This window comes from Crotalus tigris, unplaced genomic scaffold, assembly GCF_016545835.1.
Source record: "Crotalus tigris isolate CLP2741 ecotype Arizona unplaced genomic scaffold, ASM1654583v1 scf7180000018146.467361, whole genome shotgun sequence".
Lineage (NCBI taxonomy): Eukaryota > Metazoa > Chordata > Lepidosauria > Squamata > Viperidae > Crotalus > Crotalus tigris.
In genome coordinates, this window is record NW_024096846.1 from 3,107 (window position 1) to 23,489 (window position 20,383).

The 20,383-nt window shown below is 40.7% G+C and overlaps 1 protein-coding gene across 1 annotated transcript in view; it reads left to right on the forward strand.

Moving 5' to 3' along the window:
- Positions 1-2,812: 2,812 nt before the first annotated feature.
- The window catches only part of LOC120310206 (low-density lipoprotein receptor-related protein 1), a 76,978-nt gene continuing 59,407 nt past the window's right edge, over positions 2,813-20,383 (forward strand). Inside the window, exons 1-10 of the mRNA XM_039348359.1 lie at positions 2,813-2,955; positions 3,081-3,210; positions 3,524-3,650; positions 4,199-4,350; positions 4,773-4,897; positions 5,060-5,431; positions 14,033-14,222; positions 15,616-15,820; positions 17,461-17,653; positions 19,733-19,858. Coding sequence (XP_039204293.1) covers positions 2,847-2,955; positions 3,081-3,210; positions 3,524-3,650; positions 4,199-4,350; positions 4,773-4,897; positions 5,060-5,431; positions 14,033-14,222; positions 15,616-15,820; positions 17,461-17,653; positions 19,733-19,858 — 1,729 coding nt within the window. The 5' untranslated portion in view covers positions 2,813-2,846. The remainder of the gene's footprint in view (positions 2,956-3,080; positions 3,211-3,523; positions 3,651-4,198; positions 4,351-4,772; positions 4,898-5,059; positions 5,432-14,032; positions 14,223-15,615; positions 15,821-17,460; positions 17,654-19,732; positions 19,859-20,383) is intronic.

Genomic DNA, 20,383 nt, shown 5'->3' on the forward strand with positions numbered 1-20,383 from the left:
TGATTCAGTATTGCAACCCTGTGCATATACATCCAAGAAACTCACGGAAACAGAACAGCGCTGGCCCGTATGGGAGAAGGAGGCTTATGGGATACGTTGGGCATTACTCACGTGGCTACAGTTCCTGGAAGTCAACAAAATCCCCTTCCAGGTATGGACTGATCACAAAAATTTAGAAGCCCTGAAAACTTCCAGGAAACTCAATCCCAAACAAGCCCGCTGGTCCCAGCATTTTCACCAATTCCAATTTAAGCTCAAACATTGACCAGGAAGAAAGAACTTCCTGGCAGATGCACTATCTCTCATGCCCCAATATAACAGCGCACGAACCACAGACTCTAGACCAATAATGTCAGAATCACAACTGGCAGCGCCAGTAACCACAAGAACCCAAGCCAAAATAAAACCACAACTGGACAGCCAAACTGGGATTGAATTCAGAAAAAGTTTGGAAACAGATGACTGGTTCCAGAAAAACAAACATGGGTGCACAATGAGAGACGGGTTGCCTTGGGTAGGGGAAAAGTTATATATACCAACAACTCAAAGACTAACTTTCATGCACCTTTGCCATGACACAAAATCAGCAGGGCATTTTGGATTTGTAAAAACTTTACACTTAATTAAACGGCAATTTTGTTGGCCATCAATAAAAAAGGACATAGAGTTTATGTTGCCAGCCTGCCCACCGTGCATCAGCAAGATGTGTGCAAGGGAAATCGCCCAGGGCTTTTCCACCATGGCAAGTCCCTCCCCCCTGGGAAATAGCGGATTTAATAAGTGATTGCCTGAAACGCGAGGAATACTGTTATCTGGACGTCAGGACCTATTTTCCTAAACAGGTGCACTTTATCCCTTGCCAAAAAATTCCCACTGCAAAGGCCTTAGCAAAACTTTTTATCCAGCACATTTACAGATTGCACGGGGCACCCCAACGCATCATCTCTGATAGGGGAGTGCAATTTACTTCTACATTTTGGAAGGAATTTTTATCCCTCTTAGGGACCACTCAGGGACTGACATCTAGCCATCACCCTCAGACAGATGGACAAGCGGAACGCTGCCAGTCGGTACTTGAGCAATTTTTGAGATGTTTTTTAAATTTCCAACAGAGTGATTGGACGGACTTACTTCCTTTTGCAGAAGTTGCCTACAATAATGCAGTCCACTCCAGCACAGGCTACACTCCTTTTCAAATAGCCAACGGCCAAAGTTTCAACCCTTCCAGAGTTACCCCAAGAGGACCAACGATCCATTCACTGAAAGAATTGATGGAAAACCTACAAAACACCTGGCCAATAGTCAGAAAATCACTAGATGAAGCTAGGCGGGCATACAAAGCACAAGCCGATAAAAAAAGGGTTGAGCCTACACCATTCATTATAGGAGAAATGGTGTACTTATCTACAAAATACCTAAAGTCCCTACAGCCCTGTAAAAAACTTGGACCAAAATATCTAGGACCTTTTCCAATTAAAAGAATCATAAATCCAGTAACAGTAGAATTAGAATTACCCAAAAATCTCAGGCAAATACACCCAATTTTTCATTGCAGCTTGCGGAAAAGAGAGCATCAGTCACCTCTACGGCCAAAAATCCCCCCACCACCACCTCCAATCATGGTGGAGGGGGAACAACACTTCGAAATAAAAGAGATCCTTGACTCTAGGAGATATCGTGGAACAACTCAGTACCTAGTTGCCTGGAAACACCTCCCTGCCTCACAAAATGAGTGGGTCCATAAACGTCACGTCAGAGCCCCGAAGCTATTGAAGAAGTTTCACACAGAGTATCCTAACAAGCCTAACTAAATTTTTTACTTGTGTTTTCTTTCAGGTGGATCTCTCTTATTGTTAAGAGGGGCCGGATGTCAGAATCCAATTATATTCATCTTTAATTATCAAACATAGAAACTCCCAATTCTGCCTTCTCTGGATTCTGCCATAAGAGGGAGAAAAGGGGGAGAGCAAAGGGGCTTTATGGCCCTCACTTCCTTCAGCACACTTCAAAGGACTGAATGTGTGTTTATTGTGGCCTCTAAGCGTTAACATATCAAAGAAGAGTAATTGCCTTTCATGTAGTTATCTGAAGTCTCCATCCAGACGGAAGAAGAAAGGGGATGGAATTGTGATACTTGAAACTATCACTGGAAGGGGGGTTGATTGGGTGGGACTACTGGGGAACCCCTTAAAACCTTGAATGGAAGAGCTTGAACCCCAAGTCCTGTCTAGCATGCCTGCAACCATTTTCTCTTAATAAAGGATTCCTGTTGGAAGAGCTATTCCAAGAGTTCTGTCTTCTTAAGATGCAAAGTGGGGTGGGTCCTTACAGAATCTATTCTGAATCACTATCCAGACTCAGTTTGCTCTTACAAAGTAATGTCAAAAACAGATGTGCCCAAACTCTGTGCTTCATTCACCTGAATTAAGGGCAGAACACATAGTGAATGAAAGGGATCAGTGCATTTTAATAAAGTGGTAAATGTATGCCAAAAAAAAAAAAGAATTATTTCGAGAGATATGTTTTTTGATGCAGACAAAATCTTAGCCTTGAAACAACTATACTTATGAAGAACTCTATAACAAAGTAAAAATTATTTATCAAGTAAAGTGCAAGATGATTTGTTTATGGTCTTTGTGGCTAAATGTGTTAAAGGTCCACTAAACCTGCTATTCTGCTTTTACTAATTTGAATTACTGTCAGCTGCTGAAAAGAAGTGGGTTTGGGGAACCCAGGAACTGATTTGGGTGATTATCAGGTACATAGCATCACTCCAAACCCCCTCTTTCAACCTCCCATGTGTATTTTTCTCTCCTTCAGATAATGACACTATCTATTGGGTGGACATGGGTATGAGCACAATCAGTCGAGCCAAACGGGACCAGACCTGGAGAGAGGATGTCGTGACCAATGGCATTGGCCGAGTGGAAGGGATTGCTGTGGACTGGATTGCAGGTGTGGCTGCGCTGCGTAGATGAGCAAGCAACAGCAACTGAGTGTGGGAAGGAAACCCTCCTTCTCACAGGAAACAAGGAAGGAGCAATCAATTAAGTCCTAACCTTGTATCTCTTTCCCTCCAGGAAACATTTATTGGACAGACCAGGGCTTTGATGTCATTGAAGTCGCCAGGCTCAACGGTTCATTCCGCTATGTAGTGATTTCACAGGGATTGGATAAGCCACGTGCCATTACAGTACACCCAGAGAAAGGGTAAGATTCCTTTTCATTGAGTGCAATTTCTTAGACTGGTCATAATGGGAACAGGTTGGGAGTATTTGAGGCATTGGAACAATGATGGATTGGAAATGGGGAAAGGCAAGACTCCCAGTTCCGGGAATAGTAATCCCAATCCTTTAAAGGCCATCCAATTGGAAAAGGCTATTCCTAGATTTTGCATGGGTTAACTTTTTGTTTTATTCCTTTATTTTTTTTCCTATCATTAAAAATTACAATCCAGTGGCAACTTTGGCTGAACATGTGATTTGTTAACTGTCCTGGCACTGTCTTGTGTCCGCTTTTTCAGATACCTTTTTTGGACAGAGTGGGGCCAGTACCCTCGTATTGAACGTTCTCGGCTGGATGGAACAGAGCGTGTGGTCCTCATCAACAGCAGCATCAGCTGGCCCAATGGGATTTCTGTCGATTATGAAGTAAGATCCTGAGGCTGTGGGCATTAGACACAATGATTCCTGTCTGTCCAACCAAAAATCATAGTTGAAAAATGAATGTTGAGTGGCACATTTAGCATCTTAGGAATGCCTTGCCCCGTTGCACCCTTAGAATAACAGCAAATAAATAGGATTATGTGCTTTAACGCAGAAACATAATTCAGCGTCATGGTAAGTTAAAATTCGTACGCGTGATAAGCCTGAATTATGCAATCCAGCAAAATCCAGTTTTGTGCAACGCATTTGTTTGTGTTAAGAAAAGGAACCCAGCAATGTCACTTGCTCAGCTGGGAGTCCTTCTCAGTTCTGTCTCAACTTCTGACCTTTCATGGCTTTAAACAATCCCTCTTCCACTGGAGTAACAGCAGTTTATATGCCCATTTATTTACTTGCTGGGGTATGATTCGAGCTGAGAATAGGGGAAATTATACATGGTTGGGAACTGATTGCCTGCATTTTACATTCACTCTGGTATCCTCAGTTGTGTTTTATAATTTACAAGATGGATTGTCATCTGGATCTCTTTTTAGGATGGGAAACTTTACTGGTGTGATGCTCGGACAGATAAGATTGAACGCATAGACCTAGAGACTGGCGATAAGAGGGAGGTTGTCCTATCCAGTAACAACATGGATATGTTCTCGGTATCTGTCTTTGAGGATTATGTCTACTGGAGTGACAGGTTTGTATCTCAGTGTTGTTTGTCATGTCTGGAAGTGTTTTGCAAGCAACTACATTTCATTCGTGTTCAGACAGAGCTAACTTCATTACGGATTTAGATTGTTACATCTTTCTCAACCCTCTTCCATGCAAACCTATTCAGTCTTTTGAAGGGAAAATATGCTGAGTTTTATGGATATGCATGTGTTTGTGTCAATTAGATCTGCTAATTGAGGTGAAGTATGGATGGATTATCCATAATATCTGTGTGTAAGAAAATTAATATATATCAGTATGCATGCCTGTTGAATCATGTATATGAACTGAAGATTTTGTGTCAGAGTGTTATAAACAATAGTTTCCTCATTGTATTTTGCTGTATAAGAGCTATGCTGGCATAGTAGAATATCTCATAATTGCATCTTTAACTTTGCCCCCTTCTAGGACTCACGCAAATGGTTCCATTAAAAGGGGCAGCAAGGACAACGCAACAGAAATTGTGTCTCTACGCACAGGAATAGGAGTACAGCTGAAGGACATCAAGGTGTTCAACAGAGACAGGCAAAAGGGTAGGTGAAAAAGCCTATGAGTGGTACTATGAGGGATTGAGTGGTACTATGAGCAATGAGGGTGGAGTCAGTTACCCGAGTTAAAAAGCCTCCAGAGACATAGAAACGGGCTGTACACTAACCCTGATCCTAGCTAATTTTTCTTATGTTCCTTTTCTACAGGTACCAATGTGTGCGCGCAGAATAATGGTGACTGTCAGCAATTGTGTCTGTATCGAGGAGCAGGTCAGCGGACATGTGCCTGTGCCCATGGAATGCTCGCTGAGGACGGCGTAAGCTGCCGTGACTACGATGGGTACCTGCTCTATTCAGAACGGACCATTCTCAAAAGTATCCACTTATCCGATGAGAACAATCTCAACGCACCCATTAAGCCATTTGAAGACAGTGAGCACATGAAAAACGTCATCGCCTTGGCCTTTGATTACCGCCACGGCAGCAAGGGCAGCAACCGCATATTCTACAGTGACATTCATTTTGGCAATATCCAGCAAATCAATGATGATGGAACTGGGCGAAGAACTCTAGTTGAAAGTAAGTTACTTTGGGTGTTCCCTCCCACCCTTTATTTTCTGGCTGCTTCCACAAAAGCAGCAATCTGATTTGAGGCAAACTCTAGAACTAAATGTGCCAGAACAGCAATTACAGGGGAAGATTATTTTTCTGTGGGTTGAGGGATCTACAGGATAAGGGAGCGTCATATTTCTAGTGCTGCGATATTGAAACAGCCCATCTTTGTTAAAAGCCAAAAGTCCAAGGTATTAAATGACTATTGTAAGTCTCTGCATTCAGGAGAATTTATAAAGGCTAGTTCACTGGATTTTCTTTCAGTAGTTGGAATGTTTCCTGAAATAGGTGTATCTGAGGATATAATTGTGCAACTTTCCTACTGACTGATGGAATTTTTGTCCAGCTTATGTCCATTTTTGACTGTTTAAACTTCACCGAGATTGTTGCGCCTGCAGATCAATTCACTAACGGAAGGAGGGGAAGGGGGAAGGAAGCTGCTGCAGTTCAGCCATAGGAAGAGCGTAGGATGAATGAAGTGGGTCCATATATGGAACAACTGATCTCAGATAATTAATGTCCAAACCAAATATGTATGCTTGGTGTAGATTCACCATGAAACATAGCTGTTTTGCTTTGGATAAAGACCATAATGAGATTCAGGTTTTGGGGGTAAAGGAGGAACAGGAAAAGCCAGGAAAACAGCAGGTCAGGGAAAATTTGGGAGTTCAGCCAGTGGGATATGCATCTTTGGGATACCAGCAATGGTGTAGTTTAGGGGAAGGAAAGAAAGGGCTAAAAAGAACAGGTTAGTGGGCCAGTGAAATATGCTCCTGGCAGCTGTTTAGGAGAAAGGGAAATGGCAACTCTCATCAGCCTTGCCTTAGCTGTCTTATAAAATCACCCCAGGATTATGGCAGGTTTTGTTACGGCCTAAACAAATATATTCCCAGTTTTGTTCTGTGCTAAAGCACAGCCTATCTAGAATGGTTTATCAATACTTCTGGAATGTAGTGTGTTGTTCATGAAGACCATAGGGCACAACTGGAAATGGATTACATCACTCCACCGTCAGGGACATTTCATGAGGCAAAAACCTGGCCACAGCTTGTTTTGGCTGCATTTGTATCATCATCCTAGCAGATCGGTTTTAATGATTTGTTCAAAATGCGCAAAAATAATCCATATATTGAGATGAAGTAGACATCTGTAATTTGTCTCAAAATAACTTCCTCTTCTTCCTCTTGTGTTTATCACTAACAATGGGCTGCAGGCTACTCTATTGAATTAAAACTTTCTTTAATTCTGCCCTTCTGACAACAGTTCTGATCTTATTCTCATCTGAATTAAATTAGTGGATAATACGCAGATTTAGATACTTTGACCTAAAAGTTGGAGAGAAGGTATACACATTCCTTAACTCATTATGTGGATTACATTCTGATTTCTTTCCCAATATGCAAAAATTCCTTATGCATTCTCTACTAAAAATGCGCAGTGTCTGTCACCATAGAAACCATTGCAACAATTTCAAAAACAATGGAATGTGTGAATAAAATGTGACCTTCTTCCAAAGTGTTTGGGGCTTGTTGCTTTTCTCCCCAGAGAACAAATATTACCTGGAGGAGGAGGTGAGCGGTGAAGCCTCCTATTTCTTTTGATGTTTTGTCTGCTTGGAGAGAAGAAAGCATGCCTATACTTTGGGGGCTTTTTGACAGCTGCTAAAAATCAGACTGCTCTTGACTAAGAGTTGCCAAATAATTTTCCATCGGGGAAAAGAATTAAACGGTATAGCGATACTTACTTGTCTCCAGGAATATTTAGGCACTGCAAGAGACGTAGAATTACGGTATCTGCATTCCACATCTCCTCCAGATGACATTTCTTATAAATACAATGTATGATACGATGTTATCATGCAATATTACGTTCTCCTTTGTTCTCAAACCATTGGCTGGAGCAGAGAAAGAGACAGGAAGAATACCTGTCCTATCCTGCTTCTTTCATTTGTGACGTCTGGTTTCATCTTTAGAGTAGACACTGAAATGACAATAAGATAACTTATTGCTCTTTTGCAAGGAAAAGCTTTTCAACGTTCAGACAATACCCTGGTTCCCAACTTCCTGCATTTGAACAGAAGAGATTTCCATTCATGTTCATCAAACATGCCTTTTTTGTTCTGTTCTTCTCTTTGCCTTTCCAAATACCATGAAGTCAATTGCTGTAGAAGTAAGGGAGATATTATGAAGTAACTCTCTTTCATATGTAATCAAAGAGGCAAATTAGAATATAATATGCAGAGAAAACGCAACAACCAAGAATTAGTTTCTAGTATGCATCTTTATTTAATTATATATGATTTGAAAAAATGATGATGGCGATAATGTAATTGTGATCTATAACAAACATTCTGAAATCAGTATTAGGATCAAAGTCATACAATATGTGCAAATTTTTTAGTTTCCCATAACTTTTCAACAGATAAGATAGAGGTGGAAGAGTAAGCTCTTCAGCAGCATTTACAACCATAGCAAAGATCTGAATTGTAAGATGTAATTTTTATAATGAAATTATTATAAAAATGTTAACATAATTATGAACGTGAAAACTTGCTCCTAATTCCCATTTTCCCTGTTTAATATTAATTAGTTCCTCCTAAAGCTATTAATACGTATGTTACAAGTTTTTAAGTGAACACTTATAGTTTTGTATCTATGGCCCTATTAATTTCAATTACTTCAGCACATAACATTTGCTTCATCGTCTATGGGAGAAAGCAGAATCCTATTTAAATGCTAGACAAGGGTACAGTATAGACAAGGGTACAATATAGTTCACGTTCTTCCTGAGCTAAAAGGTCCATATGAGGCCTAAATGGAAAACCTTTATGTAAAATTGAAGTTTTGTAAAAAAAAATGTATGAAGTAAATTGTTACTGTCATATAGGAGGACAGCAGACTGACAGTGTCCCTTACCTGAATATTAGGTGGTTGATACCATGCTTCTACAATTACATTACAACTGATAGCTGCAGTAGTCAACGGCCAAGCACTGAAAGCCCTTCTTGATACAGATGCATCTGTAGTTTAATCTAATGTACTCTTATTTTCCCAAGGTGCATCTCTCAACAGATATTTACTTTAGGGCTGTGTACTAAGGTAAATCCAGGTTTTATGACCATGACTAAGATTCCAGTGGAAGGCGGGGTCGGGGAGAGGGGAACGAGCCTTTTTGTCTGGGTAAGATGACCTCTGAATTGCTTTTTGACATTATCCTGGGACAAGGCTTTCCCAGTCTGAGGGGGTTCTTCCACACGGCTTTTATTCCTCAAACATGATTCCAGACCAAATGATTGTGGAATGAACTGCCTGATCTCCAGGGAATTCTGGATGAGGCCCATGGAAAGATGACTAGAAGGTTCAACACCCAAAAGTAAAAAGATGAGCAGACTCTGTATATCAGGGGTGTCAAACTCAATTTCATTGAGGGCCACATCAGCATTGTGGTTGCTCTCAGAGGGCCGGGTAGGTGTGGCCAGGGTGGGTGTGGCCTACTGGGTGGGCATGGCCAGCTCTACATCATTCGCGTCAAGGGTGCCTGTGGGGGCCTGGGCAAGAGTAGGATAGATCTGAGGGTCTCTGGCAGAAGGGAGTGGGACCAGGGCAAGTGCCAAGGCATGGTCCACTGGAGGAGCCTCACTGTTCCTCTCAGGCCATGAGAGGGGGGGGGGCTTATGGAGCTAACACTGAGTGCGTTTCAGCATAGATGGCCACCACAAAATTGTACATTGGCTCCCGGCTGGCCTGGACCAGGGCCAAGGCAGAGGGGGCCGTTCCCTCACTGTTTCTAGGATGGCTTTGCGGGCCACATGAAACCACTTTGCGGGCCGCAATCGGCCCCCGGGCCTTGTGTTTAACATGGGAAAGGAATGGAATCTGAGTGGAAGCTCTCTTGAAAATATGAGAACCCTAGGCACTTGATTCCCTTATATAGAGTATATATTCCAAACTGAAGAGTCTTTTGCCTGGGGAAAAATGATTACTAATGGCATGCTGTAAGAATCTCGTAAACATAGCCCTAGATTACAGTGACTTTCACAGAACATAGATCATGAATGAGAATCAGCCACACCGTACTCTGGTATTAGTATACCTATATCCATATTGCTTGTGTCTTTTTGTGGCCGGGAATATATGCTGATCCTTTGCCAGTTTGGCATTTGTGTTGAATGCCAAAAATTGAATTTCCTCAAAAGAAGTGAAGGAAGCTCAGTTGGTCCTTCTGCTTGTTTAATTGTATCTTCTGCAAAACGGCTGTGGGCATGCATACTACACTTGTTAGAAAACTATCATTGGAGTAATAGGATTATTCCTATTATTCCAGAATCTTCAGGAGTTTGCCCTCAGGATGGTTACCAAGTAGATAATAAGCCTTGGTCGAACTATTCTTCAGGGTTGAATCCCTATTAAAGCAAAAGATCTCACTAGGCCAGGGGTAGGCAATCTTGGCTCTTTTATGACTCATGGACTTCAATTCTGGGAGTTGAAGTCCACAAGTCATAAAAGAGCCAAGGTTGCCTACCCCTGCACTAGGCAAACCTAGATCAATTGTACTGGGGGGGGGGGGAGAAAGCGCTCAAAACCTGATTTGACTAATTGTGATTACTAGCCTGAACGCAATATCAGAAAAGATAAGAAAGAGCTTAGAAAAAAATGAGTTGAGTATCTCAGAACAAGAATATAGAAGGGACAGTTGAGAAGCAGAGTAAATTAAGCAATAAATATCTTTCTGAGTTCAAATTCTATAATTTGAATTAGGAATCAAGGTAATCAGAACTTTCCCTTACCACTGCTAGACCGGTGGTTTGGAAAGGATTCAAGCCAATGGATGTTGAAGGGAACATGTCAGAGACTGGGATAAGTGACTCCCTTTCTTGTCTGTGGAGATTCTCAATCTTGAATCCCATTCTTCTTGGTTTATTTGGGAAGTTCCAAAGGCCTCTATTTCTTTTTGAGTTGCTGTGTGGCTAACAAGTCAGATTATCCTTTCAGATGGTCAGGGGAAATAAGGGAAGGAAGGCCAAGCCACTTACAAGCCACTTTTAAGTTATATATGTTTATGAGTATAGTGTTAGACTAGATGTGAGAGCTGGCTTTAGAGAACATTCAGCAAATCTGTTAAAAAGTGTATCCTGAGCATTAAGCTCAGGCTGAATTTGTTAAACAGGTGAAAGAAAGAAAAAAGTAATCACAGCTTACTGCTTCATATACAGACAAGCAACATGGTGCTAAAATCCTTCCAGATAAATGTGTGATTTGACAGCTTTGACATTTGTACATTTTTGTTAATTACAAGACTTTGCAGGTCATTTTGCCATACATGTATTAATGTCTTGCGCATTAATACATCTGCTGTTTCCCAGAAAACATTTCTGGCAATATAAATTAATAAGTTGGTACTCGGGCCAATCAGTAATGTCAATTCCCACTACAGCCAGAAATATTGCAAGAATAATAGTTCAAGTGGAAAAAGATAATTTCAGAAGTTCAAGCTTGGGGAATTCTAGGTGAAGTATTTTCCAATTTAATTGAACACCAGGCATGCATTGTTCTTCCTTTTTCTTCCTCATACCGCAGAGAAAGCTTTTTAACCTTATTAAGAAAAAGAATGGAGCTTAGTAATGGAACTGAAATGATATTTTCATTAAATCATTGTTAAGAGCAAAGCCATTTGTGCTTAGTTTCCTTAAAAATAAAAATGTAGGTCAAGTTTGTTTTTAATTTGAATTATGAGTTGATTTTTTTTTTTTGTTAAAAGGGAGTAAGGGAATATGAGGTGTAAGATTTTCTAAAAACTAAAAAGATGTGATGGTGAAAGGTTTGGGAACCTCCTCCTGGGTGTGGCATAAGTGGTGGTTAGGTGCTTTCAAGAATTATCTTTGGGTAATTCTTTGGGTGTTTCTTCATCTCACTGGATACAAGCACAGAGTGATCCAGCTGCCTACCAAGCAAGTGGATTGCTAAATATGAGCACTGCCCAAAGATTAAGTCTGAGAGGTTTCCTTGAGGTATAAAAAATTAGAGCCACAGAACAGAACGTTGCTTCTAGCAGCTCGTGCATGTAACAAAATTTTGGGGATGTCTTGAGAAAGACATGGTCTCATATTTCTCTATTTATTATTTATTCTGTTAATTTTGCATTTTTCTCTCCTGAGTTTGTCCTGCTTCCAGCAAAACAAATCCCCCTTCTTTTCTTGCATATTGGATTTTATGTCTAAATTATGGCAATGGTTTTAATGAGATTTAAAACCCTCCTCTGCTCATAGACATTGCTGGCTGCTGGCAAGGAAGGAAATCAAGCTCGTACCCAGCGTGTCTTATTTGCTTTTCAAACAGTGGCTTGGGGCTTACCAGGAGGGTGCTTCATTTCATTCGGAGATGAGCCAATTAGTTTCCTTCTGTGTATTAACTTGAGGGAGGAGGGTTGTGATGCCCAGATATAGGCATTCCTAGATGGAAAACTGCCAAGGGACTTGGGCAAGTGTTGTTTCTGCTCCATTAATCAGTCAGTCCGGGGAAAAGAAACATGGGAGATGAGTTGATCTCTTGATATGGGGGAACTGCAGCACCTCTCTCACCTTTTGCCATCCTGACCAGACCTCACTTTCAGCAACAGCTAGATGGCCACAGGTTCCCCATCTGATGTTTGTTTATTTCTTAGATTTATTTGCTGCCCGTCTTGTTTCAAAGCGAGGCTTATAGCATTCAAAGGCATTAAAAAGGATAAGGGATAAATACTTCAAAAATGATAAAAATGGAATTGCAAAGATAAAGTTATAGTTAAAAGATGGGGAGGGAGGGAGCAGGATGCAAAGGTGGGGTGGGGGAGGTGGGATTGCCTGTTAATCCGTCAACCACCTCCAGCATGGTGCTCTCCCATTGGGGGCCCAAGCCAATTGGCAGAGCCAGGTCTTCAGGCTCTTGCAGAAGGTCAGGAGGGTGGGAGCCTATCTTACCTCAAGGGCCAAAGTGTTTCAAAAGGGTAAGAGCCATGGTGAGATGGCTCCTCAACTAACCTCCACCCATGCCGTGCAGAGATTTAAAGGTTATAACCAACACCTTGAATTGTAACTGGGAGCAAACCAGCAGCCAGTGCAGCTCACAGAACGGTGATGTGACCACAGGGGTCACAGGAACGGTTCTACCTATAAGAAATGGTAGTAAGATTTTTGGGACTTGAATTAGATTTGGGGGTCAGTCAATTATTAGGAAGGACCATTACTGCAGTATTATTTGGTCTTGAATTGAGAAGCAGGCCTTCCGCCTCTCCTGCCCCATAATTTTTTTTCATGCGGATGTCTGCCCATGAAAATACAATAATTTTCTCCAAGTGGCACCAAAGTGCTTTTGCAATGACCAGCCTGTTAACTGGACCAGGGCTATGGTGGGTATACTTTGGTAAAAGGGTGCGTTGGCGCAACTTAGGGCATCTGTGAAATATGGAGAAAGGTACATATACTGCATGCTGAAGGTGTCATCCCCATGATGCCTTTGACTACAATAATACAGGGAAAAGGCCAACAATTATACAATCCTTTCCTTGAGGCATTTTTCAATTACCAGAGAAACACCAAAGAGATACAAAAAAATTTATGGCAATTTTTAAATTGCATTTTTTTAAAAAAAAAAAAAGTTCAAATGAGATTAGTAATTTATTTGTGCTAAAAATATTTGGTAAATCAATAAAAGGCAAGCTAGCAAGTTCTGTTTGTGGCAGTTGATTTAGTAAGTAATTTGTCAGAAGAAAAGCCATATTAAAGTGCCAGAATTTGTTTTGAGGGTTGACTAAGCCCCAGACCAATATCATATATTCAGTATGTTGATATATCTGTCAGGAATGCTGTGTATTTTCTTGTAAAATAAATATATAAGATGCATAGAACAGATTACATATTTATTTATTAATCTGTGTAGTGAGATCTCTAAATTGTTATCGGGGTGTTGTAGCTGCTTTTTTGACATACTTCTCTCTTTCATCCAAAATCTCTGGAATCTATCCTGCTATAAATTTGGGAGGATTTTGTGCTCCACATTTTGAAACTCATTGAAAATTGCTTATGAAGATAGCTTTCTTTATCTTCTCTATTACTTTTGAAGAATGGGAGAAATCAGGTGTAAGTCTATGATGGTATTTCAACCCCACATTTATTTTAGATGCAAGGCAGAAAGAAGCAGCAACAAATAATCAGAATCCTCTCTGAGGAGTCAGGGGCATATAATTAGAAAGGCATAGTTAGAAGCTTCTCAAGATGGGGACAAAACTAAATCAGGTTTTTTGAACCAAGCAACAGGCCCATGGAAAAGGTCTCTTTTCTCAATTTGTTAAAATCAGATGGGGCAGCTTTCACGGTGGCAGGCAATACAGACAGTGCTTTTTAAATCTTTTTTTCTTCTGTTTTGTTCGGTCAGTTGACTTATTTGATTGTAGACACTGGCTGTGAGGCAATATCAGGACAAAATAAGAAAGAGGCTGAGAATAACAAGGAGTAGCTCAGAACGAGAATAAAGAAGTGAGAATTGGGAACCAGGCATATCAAGCAACAAATGTATCCCATTTTCCCTTTAACAGATGTTGGTTCTGTTGAGGGATTGGCTTATCACCGAGGCTGGGACACCTTATACTGGACAAGCTACACTACTTCCACCATTACACGACATACTGTGAACCAGACGCGTATCGGAGCTTTTGAAAGAGAGACTGTGATCACTATGTCCGGAGATGACCATCCCCGAGCCTTTGTGCTAGATGAGTGTCAGAAGTAAGTTCCAGTATCCCTTGGGTGACGGAAAAACAAAACTTCAGAATCAGCTCATTCATACATTCATTCATTTATTTCCTTGTTCATTTCCCAGTTGACAGCCTTAAAATGACCTGAATCCATTCAAATAAGAATAAGCACCTTAACAACATTGTTAACCAACCATCTCCTCCTCCTCCTCCTCCTCCTCCTCCTCCTCCTCCTCCTCCTCCTCCTCCTCCTCCTCCTCCTCCTCCTCCTCCTCCTTCTTCTAAAAGATTCAACTCCCGATGAAAGGATAAGTCAGGCTCATTTTTGGGGAAGATGGTTCCAAATAAAAGTTGTCACTAATAGAGAGGTTATCTTTTCTGCTCCACAGAAAAGCAAGAATTAGTCTTGCTTTGATAAGCTTAAGGCATGAAATACGTTTGGATTTAGCAATGAACAATCTAAGCAATCCTTCAGCATATGCATTCCTTTCTCCCCGGGTCTCCAGATGAAATAGAAAATAATTTCATTTCTGCTTAGCATCATACACTTAGATGAATTGTGGCTACTTTTGATTATGCATTACTGAAAACAAGCCATCTTCAAATTATAACTTAGTGGCTTGCTCAGCCAATATAATTTAAGATTAATCATAGTTTAGGTTTGAATATAATAAACTAAGCTAAAATTCAAAGGGAATATTTACAATTTCACCTTTATAGTTGTGCTAAAAGGAGTATGGGAATGGGATACATTAATTTGAGGCCTGTGTCTGTCACTAAATCATACATCTGAATTAGCCCACTGTATGCAATTCAGGCCATAAACTTTGAAGGCCATTGTCATTGTTTAAAAAGTAATAGCAATAGCACTTATATACTGCTCCATAGTGCTTTGCAGGACTCTCTGTGCGGTTTACCACATCAGCATATTGCCCCCAACAATTTGGCTCATTATTTTACTGACCTCAGAAGGATGAGAGGCTGAGTTAACCTTGAGCCCAGTCCCAGCTGTGGACAGAGTTAGCCTGCAATACTGCATTTTAATCACTATGCCACCAGGCCTAGTGAATATACGTTCACTGGGTGAATATAAGTTAATGGCTGATTCTGCAGTTTAAAATTAAAATAAGTATAATCTCTGTTACAAACAGCCTTCATGAGTGTATCTGTCACAGTTTGGGTTCAGATTCTAAATATTGCTCAGAGTATATGAAGTTGATTACAGCAGTCAAGCCTAGATTAGTTTTGCTGTAAGCATCATATATTGTCATAGTCAGATCCTCCTTCTCTAATAAGGATGCAGGCAATATACCAGCAACTGGAGATCTAGGAAAAACCGCCTCCTTCCGCCCAGTGCCTTTGCTTTCCCTCTTTCAACTTATGTAGCACTCTTCCTCTGTAATTTGTTTTCTTCTCGCCTCCAGCCTGATGTTCTGGACCAACTGGAATGAACAACACCCCAGCATCATGCGAGCTACGCTGTCAGGTGCCAACATGATCACCATCATTGACAAGGATATCCGCACACCCAACGGTCTGGCCATTGACCACAAGACAGAGAAAATCTACTTTTCTGATGCCACCCTGGACAAGATAGAGCGATGTGAATATGATGGCTCCAAACGATATGTATGTCCCATAATTCTATCAACTGTGCTTTCCCCCCCCCCCCCCAGAAAGCCTGTAAAACAGGCCTCCCTGCTATAATATCCTCGGGATATGTTTGGTGCTCTTTTCCATAGCTACTTCCATGAATTAATATTTTAGATCACTCGATCAAGTCCTGAAAAAGAGCCAAAGTCTGTGTATTTAATCTTTCTCAAATTTATTGTCATAGCAACAGCATGGTGGAGATAAGACTGAGAGAGAAGTCACTGGGCCAAGAGCTCAGAGCTGAGTGGAGGTAGAGTCTTAGGTCTGCAATGTCACGTGTTTATCCAGTGTTATAATTACTGCACCATGTATCAACTAGGAGGGATGGGAAAATGTTTCTCAGATTCTCATTTTTCTAACATTAATTGCAGCCCATCTCTCCATGACTTTCCTAATATACTCTGAAGCATTTAAATAGATTTTTTTATTTTAATTTAAAATAGACTAGCAAAATTTAGAAATGTGCACAATTCAGAATATCATTGCTTTTTTTGGTTAACGTTTAAATTTAATTGAATAAAGTCACATTAAAATGCAAACTGCTCCAGGTGTACATAAATTGGGAGTCAAACAGCTTTAGTATTAGGCTAGCCATTATTTTGCCCAGACTATATTTTATACTTCACTCAGAAAGAGACAATTCTCCAACTGCAACTCTTGGAGTTGTTGATCGTACGTTTTTCCATTGTTGTCTAGCAGCTGAAAATTGTTTTTTTAAAAAGCTTCAAAGTGTCTTTGGTTTCTGGGCTATACAGGTTCATTTTGGCTGCAAGTATAATTTATACATCTAATTTATATTTATTCATAAAGGTAGTAGCCAGTTATTTCCTTCAATGGATAAAAATAGTTTCTATCATTAATAAGAAAACTAGAATAATCTGAACGTTCCTACATGTTTCCAAAATCTGTTTGATAAAATCTGAGGATTTGGTAGAGCAGATTTAGGGGAAAGTGTACGGGGCTACAAGGCTGCAGAAGAAGGGGAAAATGTGTTCACAAAGTAGAGTGTGTTCACAAATCCTGAAAATGGGAGAAAAATGATGAAAATTAAAGTAATTGCTTTTGTAAGAGGAAAAAGAAAGAGAGAGCAGGAAAAAAAAACCATCTTTACCAGCATCTTCAATTACTTCTGGAAAGCAGCAATTTCTTTATTATTTATGGAATGTCGAGTAAGGAAAAAAAGGAAGATTTAAGAGAAAATGCTTGCCAAGAAGCCATTGTCCATTAATGCGTAGAAGCAACGTGCTTAATACTAGTATGATGATAATGTTTGGCCATTGACATCCTGCTTCTTCCCTGCTAATACTGTGATAATAATATCCAACAAGTGATCTTTTTTTAAAAAAAAATTATTGAATATATAGTTAAAAACAAAAAAGACACAGTGGACAAGATACAACTTCCCTGGTTTAAACAATACTATTAGTATTACCTTATAAAAAAAGAGAAAAAAAGTTTCTTTCTTTACATTATAACAAAATATACATATAGAGTGTATGAACTTTCTGGTAAGCATTCTTTCAATCATATACATTGTGGTTAAATAACTTTCAATTTTATCTTGTGAAAAATACTAGTATAAAAATTTCTAAACTATCAACTTATCAATCCAACAGGTGATCTTGAAGGCGGAGCCAGTGCACCCCTTCGGCTTGGCTGTCTATGGTGACAATATCTTCTGGACAGATTGGGTGCGTCGTGCTGTGCAGCGTGCCAACAAATATGTAGGCTCTGGCATGAAACACCTACGTATTGATATCCCCCAGCAACCTATGGGCATCATTGCTGTGGCCAATGACACCAACAGCTGTAAGAGGAACCATTTATTCTTGGGGGAGGAGGGTGTGATGGCAGTCTGCCCTAGGGAAGGGGTGGGCATTCCCCATAAGATTATCTTACACTTCTCTCATCATTCTTACAGTTGCTTGAATCAGCACTGCTGTAATAAATTTGGAAGCAACTCTTCCTCCCCCCCCCCCTTTGCTGGCCCTGAGGGGAGAATTCTTAGGCCTTCCTGAATGTTCCTGTGCAGCTTATTTTGTTATCCATTCGCCCTACATTAGCAGTGATAATTTTGCACAATCTGTTTTTTGAAGAAAAACTTCACTTGGTGTTTGGCTTATTTTCATTTGAGTGTTTCCCAAACATTGCTTATCTTTGGCCTTGCACAGCACAATACAGAGTTTGAACTGTTTACCCAAATGTCTACCTTGCACAACATTTTGTCTCTAAAATCAGCCCTCATAAAGCAAGCAAACCACATCCCCCCCCCCTTTTACTACTTTCCTTTCAAATGTTTCCCTTACTCCTTTCTATCAATAGCTGGCAATTGTTTCTCAGCATGAAAACTCCAGTCTGAACACTGAGAAATCACAACATTGTTAAATGTTAAATATAGTTCTATACTACTTGCTGCATTGTATACAGATAAAAAAAATATATAGGTTGATTTCTATTGTGTAAAAGAAACATGCCCTGATGGTAAGATCAATATACTGTAGGGCACAGGTCGGCAACCTGCGGCTCCGGAGCCGCATGCGGCTCTTTGAGCCTTCCCCAGTGGCTCCCAGCCTCCTCTGCCTTTGTAGAGAGAGACAGAGACAGAGAGAGGCAATTACGCTTCCCTGCTTCCTTCTCTCTCTCTCTCTCTCTCTCTCTCTCTCTCTCTCTCTCTCTCTCTCTCTCTCTCTCTCTCTCTGTGTGTGTGTGTGTGTGTGTGTGTGTGTAAAAGATTGCACTCATAGTGTTCTCCGAGGAGCTGAAAAGCTTTCTGGATGGAGCTCCTCCCTTTGCTGCGTCTCTGCAGGAAGCAGGAAGGGCAGGAGAGAGCTAGCTAGCCCAGCTAGGCTGGCTCAGGAATTCTGGGAGTTGAAGTCCATGAGTCATAAAAGAGAGGAGGTTGCTTACCCTGAGCTTGTTGGACAACAGCTTGAAGCTTGCCAGGTGAGCAGCAGATAGGAGAGAGAGAAAGAGAGAGAGAGAGAGAGGGAGAGAGAGAGAGAGAGAGAGGAAAGAGAGAGAGAGAGAGAGAGAGAGAAAGAAAGAGAGTGGGGGAAGAGGAGTGGCAGGCAGACCAAGGGCAGATAGAGAGGGAGGAAGAAAGAGAGAGAGAGAGAGAGAGAGACCCTTTTGACATCTAACATGAAGATAACACTGCATATATCCTTTTTTTACCTGTATGTGTATGTATGTGTATATGTGTGTGTGTGTGTGTGTGTGTGTATACATACATATACACACACACACACATATACACACACAAACACACCTATAATAAAGGTAAAAAAGGATATATGCAGTGTTATCTTCATTTTAGATATCAAAAGGATTTTGCGGCTCCCGGTGTTTTGTTTTTGGTGGGAAACGGGTCCAAGTGGCTCTTTGAGTGTTTTGGGTTGCCTACCCCTGCTGTAGGGTAATACAGTCTGAAACAACCTGGTGTTCTGTTTTTCATATTCTGCAATAGCAGGTGAACTACATCAGTTCTGACTCTTGATTGTGGCTCTGTGGGATTTTAATTTTCTGACTTGGAGATATCATTCATTAGTGGTGCATATCTTGGATAGTTGATGCTCAGCTTAATCACAAACCTCACTGAAGCTTAAGGCTTTATCCCTGTTGGTTTGTCACATTCAGAAGACCCATGGTGAGACAAGTGCCTGGTTGGAAAGAACTATGATTAGCTTTCAGTCTTTCCCAGAAAAAAAAAGCTTGACTCACATTTGAAAATAGGTATTGGTTGATGTTGTTTTCAAACAAAAATACCCGAAAACTCCATTAAATGTCCAGTCAACCAACCTTTCATCACTTTTAGATAGTTCCAATCTATATCTCTGACCCCATTTTTTATGGGCTTCATTCTCCTTATTCTGGTTTTCTTCCACTTAGGTGAGCTGTCTCTGTGCAGAGTAAACAATGGTGGTTGCCAGGATCTGTGCCTCCTCTCAGCCAGTGGAGAAGTCACATGCTCTTGCCGGGGTGGCAGAACACTTCAGGAAGACCTTACCTGCAGAGGTAAGTATGAAACATGAATGGAATAAAAGCAGGTGAATTTGGATGATAGTTCCTTTGAAATACACTCATATTGAGCAGGCACAGCATGAAAGGATCTACTCATCCAGGGTTTGGACTTCAAAGCCTCTTTGAATCTGGGGGGGAAACGGGAAATTCCATAAGCCTTCTTTTGTTCTAAAGCACACGCACCATACAGCAATAATCCCAGAATGAGTAGAGGGCAGTTCTGTGACTATTCTTTGGAGCCAAGTAGATGGGTATGTGATCTTAATAATTCAGTCAAAATTCTGATTCCAAGAAGCAGTTTAACATGACATGCATAGAGAAAAGAGCCATCAGATTTCTGGAAAGAAAGTTCTTGGCTACTGTTGATTTCTTATGATGAATGTGACATACATAGAGGGAAATAGAGGTGCGTGTAGTTAGATGAAGTGTCCAGGGTTTCTGCACTGATATTTTGCCAGTCTTTTATTGCCCAGAAGTTTAGCTATCGATCTTTTCTGCACTTTCTTACAAAGAGTATTT